Source organism: Bacillus rossius, chromosome 8 (genome assembly GCF_032445375.1).
Source record: "Bacillus rossius redtenbacheri isolate Brsri chromosome 8, Brsri_v3, whole genome shotgun sequence".
NCBI lineage: Eukaryota > Metazoa > Arthropoda > Insecta > Phasmatodea > Bacillidae > Bacillus > Bacillus rossius.
The window spans coordinates 64,921,693-64,938,462 of NC_086336.1; the positions used below are offsets into that span (position 1 = coordinate 64,921,693).

The 16,770-nt window shown below is 36.5% G+C and overlaps 1 protein-coding gene across 1 annotated transcript; it reads right to left on the reverse strand.

The window, feature by feature from the left end:
- Window positions 1–1,495: 1,495 nt before the first annotated feature.
- Window positions 1,496–16,770, reverse strand: LOC134535099 (protein transport protein Sec61 subunit alpha). Its single transcript, XM_063373975.1, has 8 exons — window positions 16,560–16,770; window positions 16,203–16,270; window positions 11,867–11,932; window positions 7,868–8,078; window positions 6,746–7,170; window positions 5,074–5,214; window positions 3,749–3,997; window positions 1,496–3,384 (listed from the first exon to the last, which is right to left on the reverse strand). Exons 1-8 carry the CDS (start codon window positions 16,564–16,566, stop codon window positions 3,121–3,123), a joined length of 1,431 nt encoding a protein of 476 aa, XP_063230045.1. The 5' UTR covers window positions 16,567–16,770; the 3' UTR covers window positions 1,496–3,120.

The window sequence follows — 16,770 nt, forward strand, 5'->3', positions numbered from 1 at the left end:
GAGCGACAGTGTCACAGTTTTTAAAACTCTTCGACATCTGCAATAGTACCGTGTTTTCTCACATAATCGTCGCACATTTTATTCTTAAATCAAGTTTGAAAAGTAGGGGTGCGACAATTATGCGGAAAAAATATTTTGTTAGGTAAAGTTATTAATAAAAACAAAACCCGTTCGTGGAAAGTACCGTTCTTTAAAAAAAAAAGGTGGAGTATACAAGAGCATGCGAAACAATTTATATTAATAATTCATTAAACAAAAACCTTTCTTCAACTTTAAATAGAAAAACAAAATCTGTGAACCGAATGCAAGTGACTTGGAACTGTGACGTGAACTAACGCGTAACTACCGTTGTAGTACACACTTGCCATGAAAGAGTGCGGGCTATCAAATGTAGTTAACTCAGCAGCATTGCATGAATCGGCGAGAGATAGATATTCCACTACGTGCGCACGCTCTATACGGAAGCAACATAACCAAACGTGAATTTAGCAAACATTTAGTGTTGGCTACACGTTTATAAGCGGTACACCGCGGCGATGCAGGTGGTCAGATAAAGGAAATAACGTTTAAAAACGCCTTTAAAAGAAAATTTTCACATCAGACAACTTCGTATTTCCGTTAAATAAGTGGTAATGTTCGATTAAATATTAAATTTCTACTTTAAAATACATAGTTTTATACGGAAAAGATACCTACACCAATACACCGCGGCAATGTAGACGATGAGATATAGGAAATAACATTTAAAAACGTCTTGAAAAGAGAATTTACACGTCAGACAACTTAGTATTTCTGTTAATAAGTGGACATTTCCGAATAAATATTAGATTTCTACTTTAAGATACATTGTTTTATACTGAAAAGATACATACACAAAGCGCTCGGCATCTAATAGCAGGACCAAAAATATCATGCGACATTTCTCGACAAGTTTTTTATCCCAATTTTTGATTGCTTTAAATATAGGTGCGACGATTATGCGATAAAATAGGGTATATATTCTTATGTCTAATAAATTATCATTTTAATAAAAAGTCCTTTCAATTTCCTTATGAAATCAGTGTCAAATGGATTAAGGGTTCAAAAGATAATTTTGCAATACATTGTGTTTATGCTCGTTTTGGTTACAGTTAAACGTTTACTATGACAGTGTTTCCGAGAGCAGTGAGGGGTTCGTAACTTGTAACAAAGGGGTTTTCCTGTATTACGGAACCCCTGTAATGGTTACACATAACAAATAGTGTACTATTCAAGGAAGTTGGCGTAGGGATGGAGAAAAGGTGGCAGTGAAAAACACAAAGTGAAATAATTTAATGATGTATACTCCAACCACTCAGCGGAATGATGAAGCAAACACATAGGTTGACTTCCATTAAGCACGGCATAACATCATCTACTATAAACAAATGTACATGTATACTGGTTAAAATGGTATTGGTCAGCAATTAGCAGGAAAAAAAATTGTGACAAGGTAGTAAATAATAAGTGATTTCCATGACAGTTTTTTCGGTTTGTATTTGTGTAACAATATAAAATGATCAATGTGTCCACAAGTCACAGGATTTTAGCACACAATCTACATTCTTGCTCTCTATAACACTCATTACCAGCTTAAAACAATTAAATGCTACACAACTACCTTAAAAATGCACATAGTTCAATGCAAACAAAGAAAAGACCCAGCTACCCAACACCAGGTGACTGGTAACAGCAACTCCTAAGATAAGAGCTCTTTAACAGCAACTCCTAAGATAAGAGCTCTTGAAATTCACATAACACAATATGCAAGTTAATTTTCAGAAAGTCGAGCCGAAACCAATTGCTAGTCATTCATAGACTAATAAATTTAGTTCAAAACATTTTGTGCCTGCAAAACTGAGCCATAAGACACAGTGTAGTCACCATAGCTCAAGTGTCCGGTACACTAGGCAGTATTACTAGGTACTTGTTAATTTCCTTATGGCTATCCAAACCAACAATTTAGAAACACTGCTATAATTTCCTGCAAGTAAATTTGAAAAATTTGAGTATTATCAGCAATTTTTACTGGCAATCTGCAGTTAAATCTCACATGCTTGCTTGCACAGAAGTTTAATTACAAGTAAAATCGTAATCTTTCCCAGTGTAATGATTACGGCTCAAGTCTTCAGATAAAATGTCTTGTTTCTAGGACAGTCTCAAATATTTGTGACACAGTTGGCTCAATATGATTTAGAAAGTGACCCTCACATAATAGTGTATGCTGGATCAAAACATGAATATGTTAAAATTTCAGGCTATTGGCATTCTATCATTTGCAGAAATAGGTTATCTACATCAAAAAATTGCTGTTTAGTGGTAATAACTTTAAATAATCAAATTCTTGTATGCAATGAAACGATGCGAGCGTAAGATATGAACCTTGACTGAGCTCTGCCACTATCCGTCCCAGTCATCCTGGACACTCACAACACATGTTAAGTACCCACGTTCGATCAAGCCCACGAACAATTAAATTAATGCTCTCCGCAATACACAAGTATAGACGTTTTCCCAGCTTCAGCTGTGCGAGATCTCCCTCAGAGCATGGCATCGGGTTTGTCACTCGAGGGTTGCACATTCCGCCGGGCCCGCTTCGCTTACACACGGTGGCAAATAGTCATTAGAGATAGATTTGATCCCCTATTCCAATCTGTCGGTTTACAAGACAATTCTGCACAAGAGTTAGCTAGCATGTGTTTTTTTAAATAAAAATAGGAACCTTTTTTCCATCAAAATTATTAATCACAATTTATTATAATTTTTCACAATTTCTTTTAACAGCAGTACTTAAATATTGTAAAGTGTCAATGTGCAGAGATATTAATGAACAAATTCAAAAGGGCAAAGAAAAAAAAGGTTACTCTTCCTGAATAGTTTCAGCATCTATACAGCTGTTAACAGAAGCACATCAAGACATTTATCCACAGTAATTTGTTGTAACATATACGGCTAGGCAAGCACACATGGAGCTCTGTAATAAAATTTGTATTCATTATATTCACTTTACAAAAGAACTGCACCATCCGTCGAGAGTTGTTCGATGTACGTGTGCACCAAAACAAAAAATTGATTTTCCCGCAGAGCCACACAGTGGTTTGCCTAGAAGAGCAACGTGCTCATGCCTCCCATCTCGCTCTGCTCCTTGACGAAGATCTCGAAATACTGGTAGATGATGGTGACCGCCAGCAGGATGCCCGTGCCAGAGCCGATGGCCCCCAGGAAGTCTGCCAGCACCGACAGCGCCCCGATGCACAGGCCCCCGAACGCAGCAGCCGTGGGGATGTAGCGGTTCAGCTCGCGGACCATCGAGTTGTCCCGGTGGCCGCGCATCACCATCTGCTGCTCCTTCAGCTGTTTCGCAACCTGCGCACCCACCCGGTTCACAAATTAGGCACACACACATCTTCAAAGTAGAAACTCAAAACAAAAATTTTTGTATATGAGAGCCTGGGACGGGCTAAATCCTGGTGCCCAACTCCATTTCGAGACTTAATTGCACACTGATAGCTAGACTAAAGTTACACATCTGAAACTTCCTCATATAACATTTAGAGTCATGGCCACGAGATCTTTATACAAGCAAGTCCGCCTGGGCTCAAGAGAAATATCCTCCACTGTTTCAGGTCTTTAGTCATAAATGAAGTGCCTACTTGACATCCCAAAAGGAAACTCCAGTGATAAACCTGCTGGTTGTACATACAAAAGTAATCGAGGGGTTTGCACTCACGTCCTTGGCGGAGGAGCCGGACACGTCGATCCACGTCTTGGAGAAGAAGGCGCAGGAGCCCAGCATGAAGACGATGTAGAGCATGGCGTGCACTGGGTCCTCCAGGATGTGGCCGATGTTCTCCGGGGGCGACAGGTAGTAGCACAGTCCGCCCACCGGGTAGGAGCGCGCCGGGCCTCCGCCCCCCACATCCGCCCACGCCCCCAGCATGTTCACCAGGAAGTTGCCCGGGAACTTCACCGCCAGCATCTAGCAACAAACACCCCTCCCGGCTACTGCCACTGCACTACCTCTTCAAGTAGCGGTCAAACTGTACAGAGTCCGTCACTCTTACGGCCCACAACAGTTTAGCTGGCACATAAATTGCAAAAATAAATATATCAGAACTGTATTTATTAACCCCTTCTCTGAGCCAATAAAAACTGTATATTGGCTTATAAATGTGTGATTTACATAAAACTTCAACAAAAAAATATTCTCAATATTCAACAACAAACAGTACAGCTTCAAAATCCTGCTAAAATGGTTCACTAGCAAATAATTTGAATAGAGAATGTGGTAGCCATACAAATGTATAATTTTAAAAAACTCACTACACACACACATTACTTGCAACATTAAACATATGTACACCAGTCCCCACGTAGCACGACTAATACATTCCTAAAATTTTTCTTGTTATTGGAAATTGTGTTAGACCACAGTTGCTGGAAAGAGCGGAAAACAATAATTGAGTAACTTCGTCTTTGATCCGAGGACCTAGTCCTTCAGTTTATACCATGAGTTGCAAGCAAACAATGGATTTACTTGCGAACAGTATTTAAAATTCATTTTTCGGTACCTACGAACAGTAAATCTATTTTGAGTCAGTGAAGTTTTGGGCGACCAATTTGTATTTTCAACATGTACTTGTTTTATGGTCAGAAGATTGCAGCCAAAGTGACTTGTAAATTTTCAATATGTTAAATAAAAAAAAGTTGTGTCCAAATGATGTTATTTCAGCTTTATGTGTTCATGTATGTGCACTCTAAACCAATGCTGAGCTAGAGGTTTGGAATGTTACAAAGTTCATTATGTGTCAGTTCAAAATGAGACTATTTTGGTGAAGTAAGTATTAAGAAATATTTTTAGTGCCAATTTTGTGCAATGATACACTATTTTTATGAATAAAGACAATATAAGAATTTAAAAACAACTTATAAAATATTGTCCCTACCAATGAGCTAAGCAACTCCATATAGATGACATACATGGGGTTGCATCTTTCATGTGCAATTGTCTTGAGACCTCCGTCGACTATGTTAAAAGCTGTAACACACACTCACCTGGGAAATGACGTACAGGTTGGAGACCAGGGCGGACTGCAGGATGATGGGAATGTTGGAGGTGTAGAACAGCTTGATGGGGTAGCTGCTGTACTGGCCGCGGTAGCGCGCAGACTTGATGGGCAGGTCAACACGGAATCCCTTCAACATCGACCAAGGGAGAACCCGTTACACTACTGGAAATACAACCAATGTCACTCTCCTGCCAAATCTTATCCAACATACTGACAACTAGACATTAAATACGTTTTTTCTTAATAATTTTTTTTTAAACACGTGATTGTTTTCAGGTAAAAGAGGATATGTCTCTTAAAGTTACACGTTACTACGGTGATGCAACAAGTTAATGCAGCAAATTTACATTATTTATAATTCTAGTAAATCTTTTGTTCCCTTTGAGAAACCTCGTAAACTTTGTCTTAAGAGATTTATTACAGTAATGTGTTTGTATGTTTGGCCGAGCATCTGGCAAACATTAACATTGTTAATGACACATGGCTAGCTCCTGTGTTGTTCTTGTATCGAGTCTCTAGACACTCTACGGTGATGCAACAAGTTAATGCAGCAAATTTACATTACAGTAGAACCTCGATGATACATTCCCGTTTCATACATTTTCCCGTGTCATACGCCGATTAATTTTGGTCCCGCCGAAAGTACTATATTTACAATGGTTTACTTTCCCGGAACATACACTTATAAAATCATTAATTTCCCGTGTCATACGTTTTTACATAGCGGAAAAGCCCTAAAATTCACAAATTTATTTGTTATATTCCTCCTGATAAAATACGTTTTAATGCTTTTATTTTGAAAAACGTTCATTGTTTACCTTTGCAAACGTAAGAAAATAACTTTATCGCACCATAGATATGGATAGTATCAGGAAGACTGTGCACTTCGCTAGTAGCATCTATGGCCAGCACCAAGCAAGACTAGTGGCGCAAACTAGCAATGATTATGAAAATGGTGCACACGCTTTACCAAGGAACATATCTCATATTTTGTGCATTCATTAATCTTTGAACTGAATATACCCGTTTGTTATTGTTTTCTTACGATCGGATTGTTTTGTATTTTACGTTTCTCAAGTTAAAATTTTATTGAAAAATGTTCTGTTGCATTAAGTTGTTTGTAAAATGAAGCAAACAAAAAAAATTTCTGATTTTCTTTTTACAATAGCCTAATTTTTTTTATTTCTAAATTAGGCTTGGAGACTTCCCCCCCCCCCCCCCCCCTCCAAGAAGGACTGCTTTACTTGATTATGGACTGTATTTTACATTTATGGTAGTTTTATTATATGTATATATAATGATGAATTCATTAATATAATGCAATTATTTACACATTATGTATTTAAGTTTAATCTGACATTGTGCTGGTATGCTAAATTGAAATTTTTTTTTTATTATTGCCATTCCCTTTTCATACACTTTCCCGCATCATACACCATTTTTGTGCCCTCCGTTGAAAAGTGTATGACAGGGGTTCTACTGTATTTATAATTCTAGTAAATCTTTTGTTCCCTTTAAGAAACCTCGCAAACTTTGTCTTAAGAGATTTATTACAGTAATGTGTTTGTATGTTTGGCCGAGCATTTGGCAAACATTACCATTATTGCCAAACATTTGGCAAGCACTAACATCGTCGACGACGCACGGCCAGCACGCACCTGGAAGTATATGACGATGGCGAACACGAGCACGGTGGCCAGCAGGTTCATGAGGTTGGGCAGGTTCTGGCGGTAGAAGGCCTCGCGCAGCGCCCGCACCTTGTCCTGCCGCGTGGCCAGCAGGTGGAACAGCGCGATCACCGCGCCCTCGAACTCCGTGCCGCGCCCCGTGTTGACCGTGGCCGGGCTGAAGGCCTTCCACACGATGGTCTCGCAGATGTTGGTGGCGATGAAGAGCGAGATGCCTGAGCCCAGGCCGTAGCCCTTCTGCAGCAGCTCGTCCAGCAAGAGCACGATGAGGCCCGCCACGAACAGCTGGATGATGATGAGCAGGCACACGCCGGCGCCGATCTCCGCCGGGTCCCCGTACATGCCCGTCATCACGTACACGATGGCCTGCCCCACCGTGATCACCATGCCGAACACTGCGACACACACCATCTCGTTCCTTGCAACCTCCCCACGTTCCGGAGTCTACTGCTGGATCATCGAGCGTAAATGTGGTTTAACAGAAACACCAAATGTGAAATGCAACCCGACACAAACAAAAGAAACACAGCAGTAAAATAAAACAGTAATGATGGACCCTTGTCAGCGCAGTAATGCCGGAATCCACCCACAAAATACTTGAAAGCGAGCAGCTTGAGATTTATTTTATTTTTTGTTCTGAATAGACATGCTTATTACAAACCATTATGTATATTGTAAACAAACATTGCCAGTCAAAATGAAATTGTTTTGGAGAAATTAGAATAATGGAACATTTTTCATACTTGTTCAGTAATATACTATCTTTTTTTTTAATAAACAGATTTGATAAAAAAAAAAAAAAAAACCAACATCGAAATCTCCAGTTTTAAAACCAAAATTTGCCTGAAAATAAAACCATAAAATCTTGTTCTCCTCGAGCAAGGAAATATTGTGTCATGAAAACTTTGTGTTGTAAATATTGTGTGATAAGACTTTTTTTTTGTGTTTGTACAGAAACTAAAAAATAATAATAATAATTACAGAAACATGCCTTCTACATCTTTCTTTCTTCAGTACAACTGCCCGACTAAATTTATACTGAACTTCATAATTTAAAACATCAACATCCTCATCATTGCAGCAAGCACTCACACTTCTGCGCGCCGTTGAATAGGGCCCTGTCCTTGGGCGTGTCGCCCACCTCAATGATCTTGGCCCCCGCCAGCAGCTGCATGATCAGCCCCGACGTCACGATGGGCGAGATGCCCAGCTCCATGAGCGTGCCGCGGTTCGATGCCAGGATCACTCGGATCCAGTAGAACGGATCCGCCGAGTCGGAGCTCATTATGCCGAACAGCGGGATCTACAGACACAAACAGACCACCAAACTCTAATGATGAACGTAATCTTTTAAGAACTGAATTAAAAGATAGCAATTTATTTAGCATGAAGTTTGTACCACATTCGATGCAAAAAAATTAAAATAAAAAAAAGGATAATATATTTTTTAAAATCTTGTAACTGTTACTTGTACATTATGACATTTATACATTTTTTATACACAAAAACTTACCAGATTTATTTTATTTTTTGTTCTGAACAGAATGCTTATTACAAACCATTAAATTGTAAACAAACATTACCAGTCAAAATGAAATTGTTTTGGAGAAATTAGTATAATGGAACATTTTTCAAATTTGTTCTACCGTCAAAATGATCATCAAACTTCAATGGCTTACTGGAACAAATAATACTGTAGCTTATTGCTTAATGCTGGTGAGCAGGATCACTCACTTGCCTCTCAATGTTTGTTTCAAATCATGAAGAAATTAGCAAAGTGAGACATAAAATAAATTTTGAGCAGCATCATTTTGTAAAAGCCAGTACGTCACATACTGAGGAATACTCAAATATAGATTTAATATCAACAGAACTGCACGAGCACTGTAAGTCTGCTAAGTTTTAGCCAAATAACATTAGTCAAAGGTTGCAGCTTTAGGTATAACAGCAGGGCATTACTTAGCTTACTTTCCAAGACAAACACTACCATTAGCATTAAAAAAAATACAAAACCACTACATAAATATTTACTACACACATTACATCACATAAAAACAAAATGAAATATAATCATTACAGTATCTTATACACACCCACAAAATTATATTTATATAAACAGACCTGCCAATCCCAGAATATTAAAAATTACATGTTCATGTTTGCCAAACTCAAAGAAAAACCACAGCATAAATTTCAACCAATTTTTTGAGCAGTAGCACTATCAGGAAACATTTTACCAAACAACCACCCAGTTTCACCTGAAAAACTTGTGGTCCATGAACACTGGTGCCTGTTACAAGGACTTATCGCTCTTTTAAATTAGATTTTCACAAATATTTTAAAGACTTTAAATAGTTTAATAACAATTTTATAAATATTTTAACTACAGTTAATATATTTTTATGACTGAGTCATCAGCTGTGAAAATAGGTCAACATAATATTTACACACAATTTTATTTTATTTATTTATTCAATTTTTGTTCTGTGGATCCCATATGGAGGTAAGGACTCCGGGATATAGAACAAGTCATTAATACAAATATATACATATATACAAACAAACTGTACGGCCACAAAAAACTAAATATTACAAAGCACTTTCACATTTCAAAAGTAAGAGAGCTTAAAAAAAACAAAAAAAAACATGGGTACATAAGAAATTGTATAAACTGAAGTCTAAAGCTCAGAGTGAAGAGTTAGTTTACAAAAATCAATATTTTTCTCCTCGTTTTGTGATGTATTTAAATAAAATTTACCACAGTTTAGTTTTCTTATCTGTTATTACGTCAAAGAATTCTATCGAAGAGAGAGAGATCTGGATAAAACTTTGATAGTGCTTTTAAATTTCATACCAAAGAAGAAACTAAACCATTTTCAAAGAAATTTTAGTAGCTGTTTGGATTTTTAGTCTTGAGCTCTCAAGAACATTGCCATTTTCGTATCAATGTCTCATGTTATTTATATTTACACATTACTCAGCTTAGTGAGTATTTTTGATTAGATGACTTCTAAGGTTCTTAAAATTTTTAATAGAGCTACTAAAAAAGCTTGTTTTAGAGTTTAGTCGATTTTAAGCCAAGTTGTACAGTACCAAAAATAATATATAATTTATATCAAACAGGTTATCTGCTTTTAATATGTATTTTTATAATAAATATTATAGGTATGTAGTTTCAACTTTTTAAGTTTTTATTAACATTGGGATCACTTAATTTTAAAGCCTGTCGCACCCCAGACCACCTTAGCTAGCTCAAAATATTCGGCCTGGAGTGGACATTCATAAATACTTGCACAAATCATTTGGGTTCCTAAAACATATGTAAATTACAAATACGTGTTACTAAGATGATTAGATACTGGATTAACGTTTCTCAGACACAAACTGATTTATAACTGTATTTTTATTAATGTTTCACAAATATTCACAAGTCATTTTGGTCAACATTTCCAGACAACGGGAAACAAATGCATGTCGAATTTACCAGCGAGTCACACATAACCTCTTCACTGACTCCAAAAACAAACACGTCGACTGTTCGCAGTTACTGAAAGGATGAATATTGAAAGATGGTTTGCAATTAAGTCCCATGGTTGCACACAAACTCACAAGCTGAAGGACCCAGTAGTCAGAACAAAGATAAAGTTCACTCGATACTTGCTGGTAATAGCAACAAGTGTAGTAAAAAAAATTCTAGTTTAGTGATCCAAAAGCGAAAAAAGCTTGATTAAATAAGATAGTGCTTGGACTACAGCCGTAAATTTACTCTGACATTAATATATTATTGGTGAACCACGCCCCACACACAACCCATCTGTACCTCGCTGAGACGCTGTCTAATGAGGCTATGTGCGAATGTGTACCACCCAAAGGAAGTGGGAGGTGCACAAACTCTCAAACCAATCACAACACATCCCACACAAAAAACATTGCAGTACACGCACAGTGGCTTTTCCGGCAGAAATTATGACAAGGAAAATATCACAGATTCTGGTGACATAATTTTTAACCAATCACAAAAAATACCTTGAAAAAATACCAGCCAATACTAGCATGTGGCAACAACACAGACTCTTGTATCAAGGCTACTGATATACCTCTCTCTAACTATTACGCAACTGGCAAATCACCTCACCTGCTCATTCAAACAAAGCAAAAACCAGCAATCCTTAAAATATATAATAAAGCACATAAAAACTTAACTATAGAAATTCAGAAAATGATACAAATAATACCTAGGGCTTATACATCATAAAGCAAGCAAATTATCAGAATAACTTAAACAGCGTGAAAAAAAATGTAAATTATGATCATGAAAAATATGGCAAGCACAGGAATACTTAAAGGAATAAAAAGCTGTAAAATGACCTCAGAAATCCTAACCAATATACTGAACATGATGAGAATCCATAATAATTCATTATTAAACCATTTAACCAGAGGGGAGAGCAGTAGTCCGGGTTGTTACAAGCCTCAGCTCACTGGATGTATATGGCGTGAAAGTCATTCTTGATATTTTAAAGGAACTATAATTTCTAATTTGGTATAAAATTATCTACTTTTAGTTGTAGCCCAATTCACATCCCTGATAATTTTTTTAAGTCTGCATTTTAATTTAGATTTCTTAACATTAGCTTTTGGCAGTTTCCCAATTTGGGGCAATTTTAATATTTAAAAATATATATATTTTTTTATATATAATTTTGGATAACCCTCGCTTTTATGTACACAGTCAAGAATTTAGTCACTTTGTTTTCTGCCAAGTCACTTGAGGTATTAAACTTTTACTTGCTGCTTTAACAGAACAATTCATTTCATGAACACATTTTTCTCGAGTAAAACAGCAACTACGACAATCTGTCGCAGCACAAAGAAGGCATGGTTTCTATGGGCGAAGTGTTTCACCCTGCGTGTGCTTGTCCAAGAAGTGGAAATGTTTCTGATCGTCGACACGCATGCCACCGCTGAATGAACAGAACCTTAGCGGGAGAGAACGCACAAATGCAGGAGTTGGCAGGTATGTACGTTACTTACACATCTATGGAACAATGTCACAAACATAGCTAGTATCTAACTAAGATATGCACTCACCTGGCAGCAGACGAGGAAAATGAATAACGTGATGGCGGTCCATAGCACTTTTTCCCTGAACTGGATCTGTGAACACACAAATAAGTTTAGTCGAGTAAAACAAAATAGAATTTTTATGACAAACATATTTCCATGTTCATCGCAAACTGCTTATTACAGTATGTCTGGCCCAATACAGGCCATTATAGAAAAGAGCTGCTCGGAAACGGGTATTACATGGAAAAACAGGCAGGGTAAAGCAGCCAATTAGGTGCCTTGCAAACCACATGCAGAGCTCTGGGATAACATTTTTTGTTCACTCTTCAAGACAAGAGCGTATGCATAATTTCATTTCTGAAGAGGTGCATAAAGGGGGAAAAAAAAAGAGGGGGGGGGGGGGGAAATTGAACCACTTTACACGCTGTTTTCTATCAAATTATTTTTATTTGCTGGTGAGAACAATAGTTTTTTTTTTCAAGATTCTTTTTTTAGGGGGGACATAGGGAAAGGCAATTATCCCCTTAGATCTCTAAGTCACATTTATACAATAAACTATAGGTACATCTTTTTATACAAGATTCAGTTTTCCTTTTAATCTGAGAAATTTTTGTGTAAATCACAACAGTTTCTAGGCATAACAATATGCTGGTTCCATGATATTGGAAGCACTAAATCTAGCGATATAAAAATCTTAACATTCATTATTTTGCAATGAACTCTTTAGGCCACTATTTAAAGTCCCATTATGGCGTATTCCCTACAGGAAAGCTGTACCTTATTTCAGAGTCTTGCACAGAAAGAACTCGGACACGATAGTGGTCCAGCATTACTAGAAGAACTTGAATTTGCAACTGCAATTCCTGACACAGGACAAATGTTCGATTTCATTCAAATCAAGGCAGTAAAAAATTATTTATCAATTAAAAAAAGCCTTATAGCAGCCATTTCTTCTTTTATATTGCAGAATGTTTAGACAGCAGTACTGTTCACAACTAAAGCCAAATTTTCAAATAAAATTCCTGAACTTCACGGACCACTGTAATCAAGCCTTGTCACCAGGCATAAAACTTCCATCACTTTCACTTTTTATTTGGTTTTGTTTGCTCAGAAGCCTCAATTAAATATCTGATTTTGAATATTATAGGAAAAACTCTACGTGCACAACCATCACTATGTTGACTTTCATCACAGATCATGTTAGTCCAAGACCATATATACCCCCAAACATACTACTTAACTGTTGTTTATCTCTTGTGGCAGCATGTAAAACTAAAATAAAACAATTTCCAAAAAAATTTTTTCGTAACAATCGCTACTCTAAATAATTACTACATTCCTTTCCTATGAAATGTTTTGCACGTTCATTCAACAAATTAAGATAAATTTCTAGTTTAGAGCCTGATGCCACAAAAAAATACATGCTTCCCAAATTAATATTTTTTTTCAGTCATACTAAGTTTTGTGGAGGTTTTTATAACATCGGAGGCCAAGATTTTTAAAGTTTCATTGATTTTCACAGTGTTTATACATGCTCTGCTACCACTGTTGTTATGTGCCAGGTGATTTTGAAAATAATTAATATTTATTACGGTAAATATGTATTGTACGGATTAGCGCCAAAAAAATCGTACAAATATGAAATAACTTTCATTATATGCTATCTTACGTCCTCTTTTCAGAACCGCCTGCGGAGATAAAAAATTCCAAATACTTTTGGAGATATGGCCGTTATTTTGCTATACCAGACGTGTGTAATAATTTGACCGTCGCCATTTTATATTTTGCCGTGTGCGCGTGAATGTCTAAATAACAGAAATTTTCCATTAGGTAAGGTTAGTTACATTATAAATACTTCAAAATAAACCGAAATTAAAAATAATATCAATTTATTTTACATGTTGTATAGTTTTAAGTATTTATAATGTAACTGACCTGACCTAACAAAATGGGACAAAGGTAGATTAGGTCAGGTCAGCTACATTATAAATACTTTGAAACTGAACAGACATTAAAAATAATAAAATTAATTTTATTGGTTGTTTAGTTTTAAAGTATTTATAATGTAGCTGACCTGACCTAACAAACCGGGAAAAAGGATGAACAGAATAAACTCACGTAAGTTTCTTTTTACATGATGTATTCGTTCGCGTGAGAGTCCTAAGATCCACATAAAGTTCTGCCATTCCCGATTACACCCGAATATTCACCTTCGGCCAACCTCGGGATTTATTTATTTTTGCGCAGGAAAAATGAATTGAAATATTAAAAGTGGTCGGATAGGTTAGCTACATTAAAAAAAAAACTTTAAAACCATTTGGATGGTTAGTTAGGTTAGTATAGCTACATTAAAATAAACAGAGAAATATTAATAAATAAACCCGAGGTTGGCCGAAGGTGAATTGTTCGGGTGTAATCGGGAATGGCAGAACTTTATGTGCATCTTAGGTTTCTCCGTTCGGGAACATCGCAAAAAAAAAAAAATGATACTTGTAAACAAGCAACCGTTATCGCCACACGAGTGCACAGGATGAAAATTAAAAAATTCGATATCTCCAAAAGTATTTGGAATTTCTTATCTCAGCCGGGTTTAATGAAAAGAGGAAGTTTAAGAGCACAGAATAAAGGTATTTTCGGATTTTTAAATTTTTTTTTAAAAAAAATCGCCAAAAAATGAAGATTAAAAAATTCGATATCTCCTAAAGTAATTGGAATTTTTTATCTCCGCAGGCGGTTCTGAAGAGAGGACGTAAGATAGCATATAATGAAAGTTATTTCATATTTGTACGATTTTTTTTGGCGCTAATCCGTACAATACATATTTACCTTTATTACTGCTTCTTGTTATTGATAGCTTTAACTGAAGCCCTACAGCTCTGCTCCTGATAGGAGCACTCCTTGTCATAGTCAAAGAGCATGTTTGATTTCTACCAGCAGCCAGTTTAGGCCCTGGCAGACTTCACAATAGCACCACGTTAACTGTGTGTTTTTGTTTTGCTACTAAATGTGTCGAGTGTGGTACATTGTTAATAATGAAAATAGTCTCGAAGAGACGCAAGTTTATGTTGTGCTGGAATAGATTGCCCTGATAATTGTCGCCACCCTACCGTTTTCTTGATACCAGCTGCAACTTGATCCTGTGGTTGCCCAGGTGGCCTTCGGCATAAAGCATAGCTGAGACTTTTCACAAAGACAGGAATTTTTAGTATCAATATATTACAGCCAGGGTCAAGACTGTTTTCTACCATAATCTGTTTTCCATTTCAAGTGAATATATTTCAATATTTTTTTTCAATTTATGTCAATATTGGTTGCAACTTTACTTCACCGGCTACCTAAATTAACCTGTCTTTATAGTTGCAATAATGAGAACACTAGTTAATTAAAAAAAAAAAAACTGTTTTCATAATAATAAAATGCCAAACTTAACACAAGTAGTAGCAAAATGGATACACAAATGAAGCTACTATGTATAGTTAGACTTTTCAACAAGCCTCAAAACTTGGCTTCTTAGTAACTTCAGTTTTTAATTAAGTTGATAACCTTGCGGGTTAAAAGTACGACATACCAAAGATACTTTCACTGAATGGTTCATTGAACTTTAAGTTGAAAAAATCCCCAGTTGCATGAACATGTTGATAACGCTTTGTCACTCATTAATTTCCCAGATATACACATAGTTAAAAAGGCACTATTGATATTCTGATACTAATAAACCACTTCACCTTTAAACATGTAAGTTTCTCAGAATATAGTAAGTTTTCAAATGCTGTTTTAGGGGTGAATAGAGAAGGATCAGTAATGTTGAAAAACATTACAAACCTTCCTTTATTATAATCCTCCATTTTAAGTTTAGTAAACATCAGCCACTAAACTAGATATTTACCTATTTTACCTCAAATTTTAAATACAGCATCCAAATTCAACAACCAAATTTAATCAGCATATGTTATTAACTTCTTTTACCTCTGAAAACCACTACTCTGCTCCACAATGCAGTGCACCCAACTAGTATACCTTTCTTAGCGAACTCTTATTTTCCTTCGCCCCCATTTGTGACATTATTCCCCTACATATTTCACACAAAATTGTTCATGATGTGACAATGCTCTTGAGCAGGATATTTTCAGCAAATTTTGCATTAGATGCAAAAATGAAAAGTACAATGAAGCACAGAAAGGAAAAAAACATTGATTATAGGCTACTATCAATCTGTGACTCCAGCAAAACTTAACACAGACTGGCTGTAACCATTATGGGCACTTTGATCATGCAAATTACACTGTAGAAAAAAGTAAATCATTCATAGGTCTGTCATAAGCAACGCACCATGCAAATTGATAGCTACAACAAGCCTTACCTTTCTTTCTGGCTTCGCTATTTCAGGCAATATGCTGCAGAAAGGTTTTATGACTTCCAAAAATTTAACTGGAAAAAAAAACACAATCTTGTAATTAGGCTTACATCACACGCAAGCATATAATTTATAACAAAACAAGGGTAATTTCTGCATCAATAAGTCGCAAAACAAATAGAACATATTTATTCCCCCACAAACCAAAGTTACTTTGCTCAATCCACGGTACAGTGATATTACATACGGTAACTAAATAACGTTGTCAGGGTGATCAGTTTCAAATAAAAGACTACTGAGTAGTCTTAGACACATGGGCATGATAATCATTATTAAAACGACATGAAAATGCTTTTTACTTACTCCCCATCTTTATGTATCCCTAAAATGGGAATCACACCTCCAGCACTTCGCCTAATACACCGCCACTCACACGACCCGAAATGACAGACTCAACGTGAAACAACGGTACTTTCTCTCTTCCTCCTGCGACCTCCTTGGTGGATTTTGTACACGTCAACGGCACAACTTTCAACACAAGATCACGTGACCGATGATGCTGGACTTCAGAGGT

Coding starts and splice junctions, on each gene's coding strand:
- LOC134535099 (XM_063373975.1), bottom strand. Junction 8,079..11,866: donor TTTTCCTCGTCTGCTGCCAG/GTGAGTGCATAT, acceptor TTGTGTCTGTAG/ATCCCGCTGTTCGGCATAAT. Junction 7,171..7,867: donor ATTCAACGGCGCGCAGAAGT/GTGAGTGCTTGC, acceptor TGTGTGTCGCAG/TGTTCGGCATGGTGATCACG.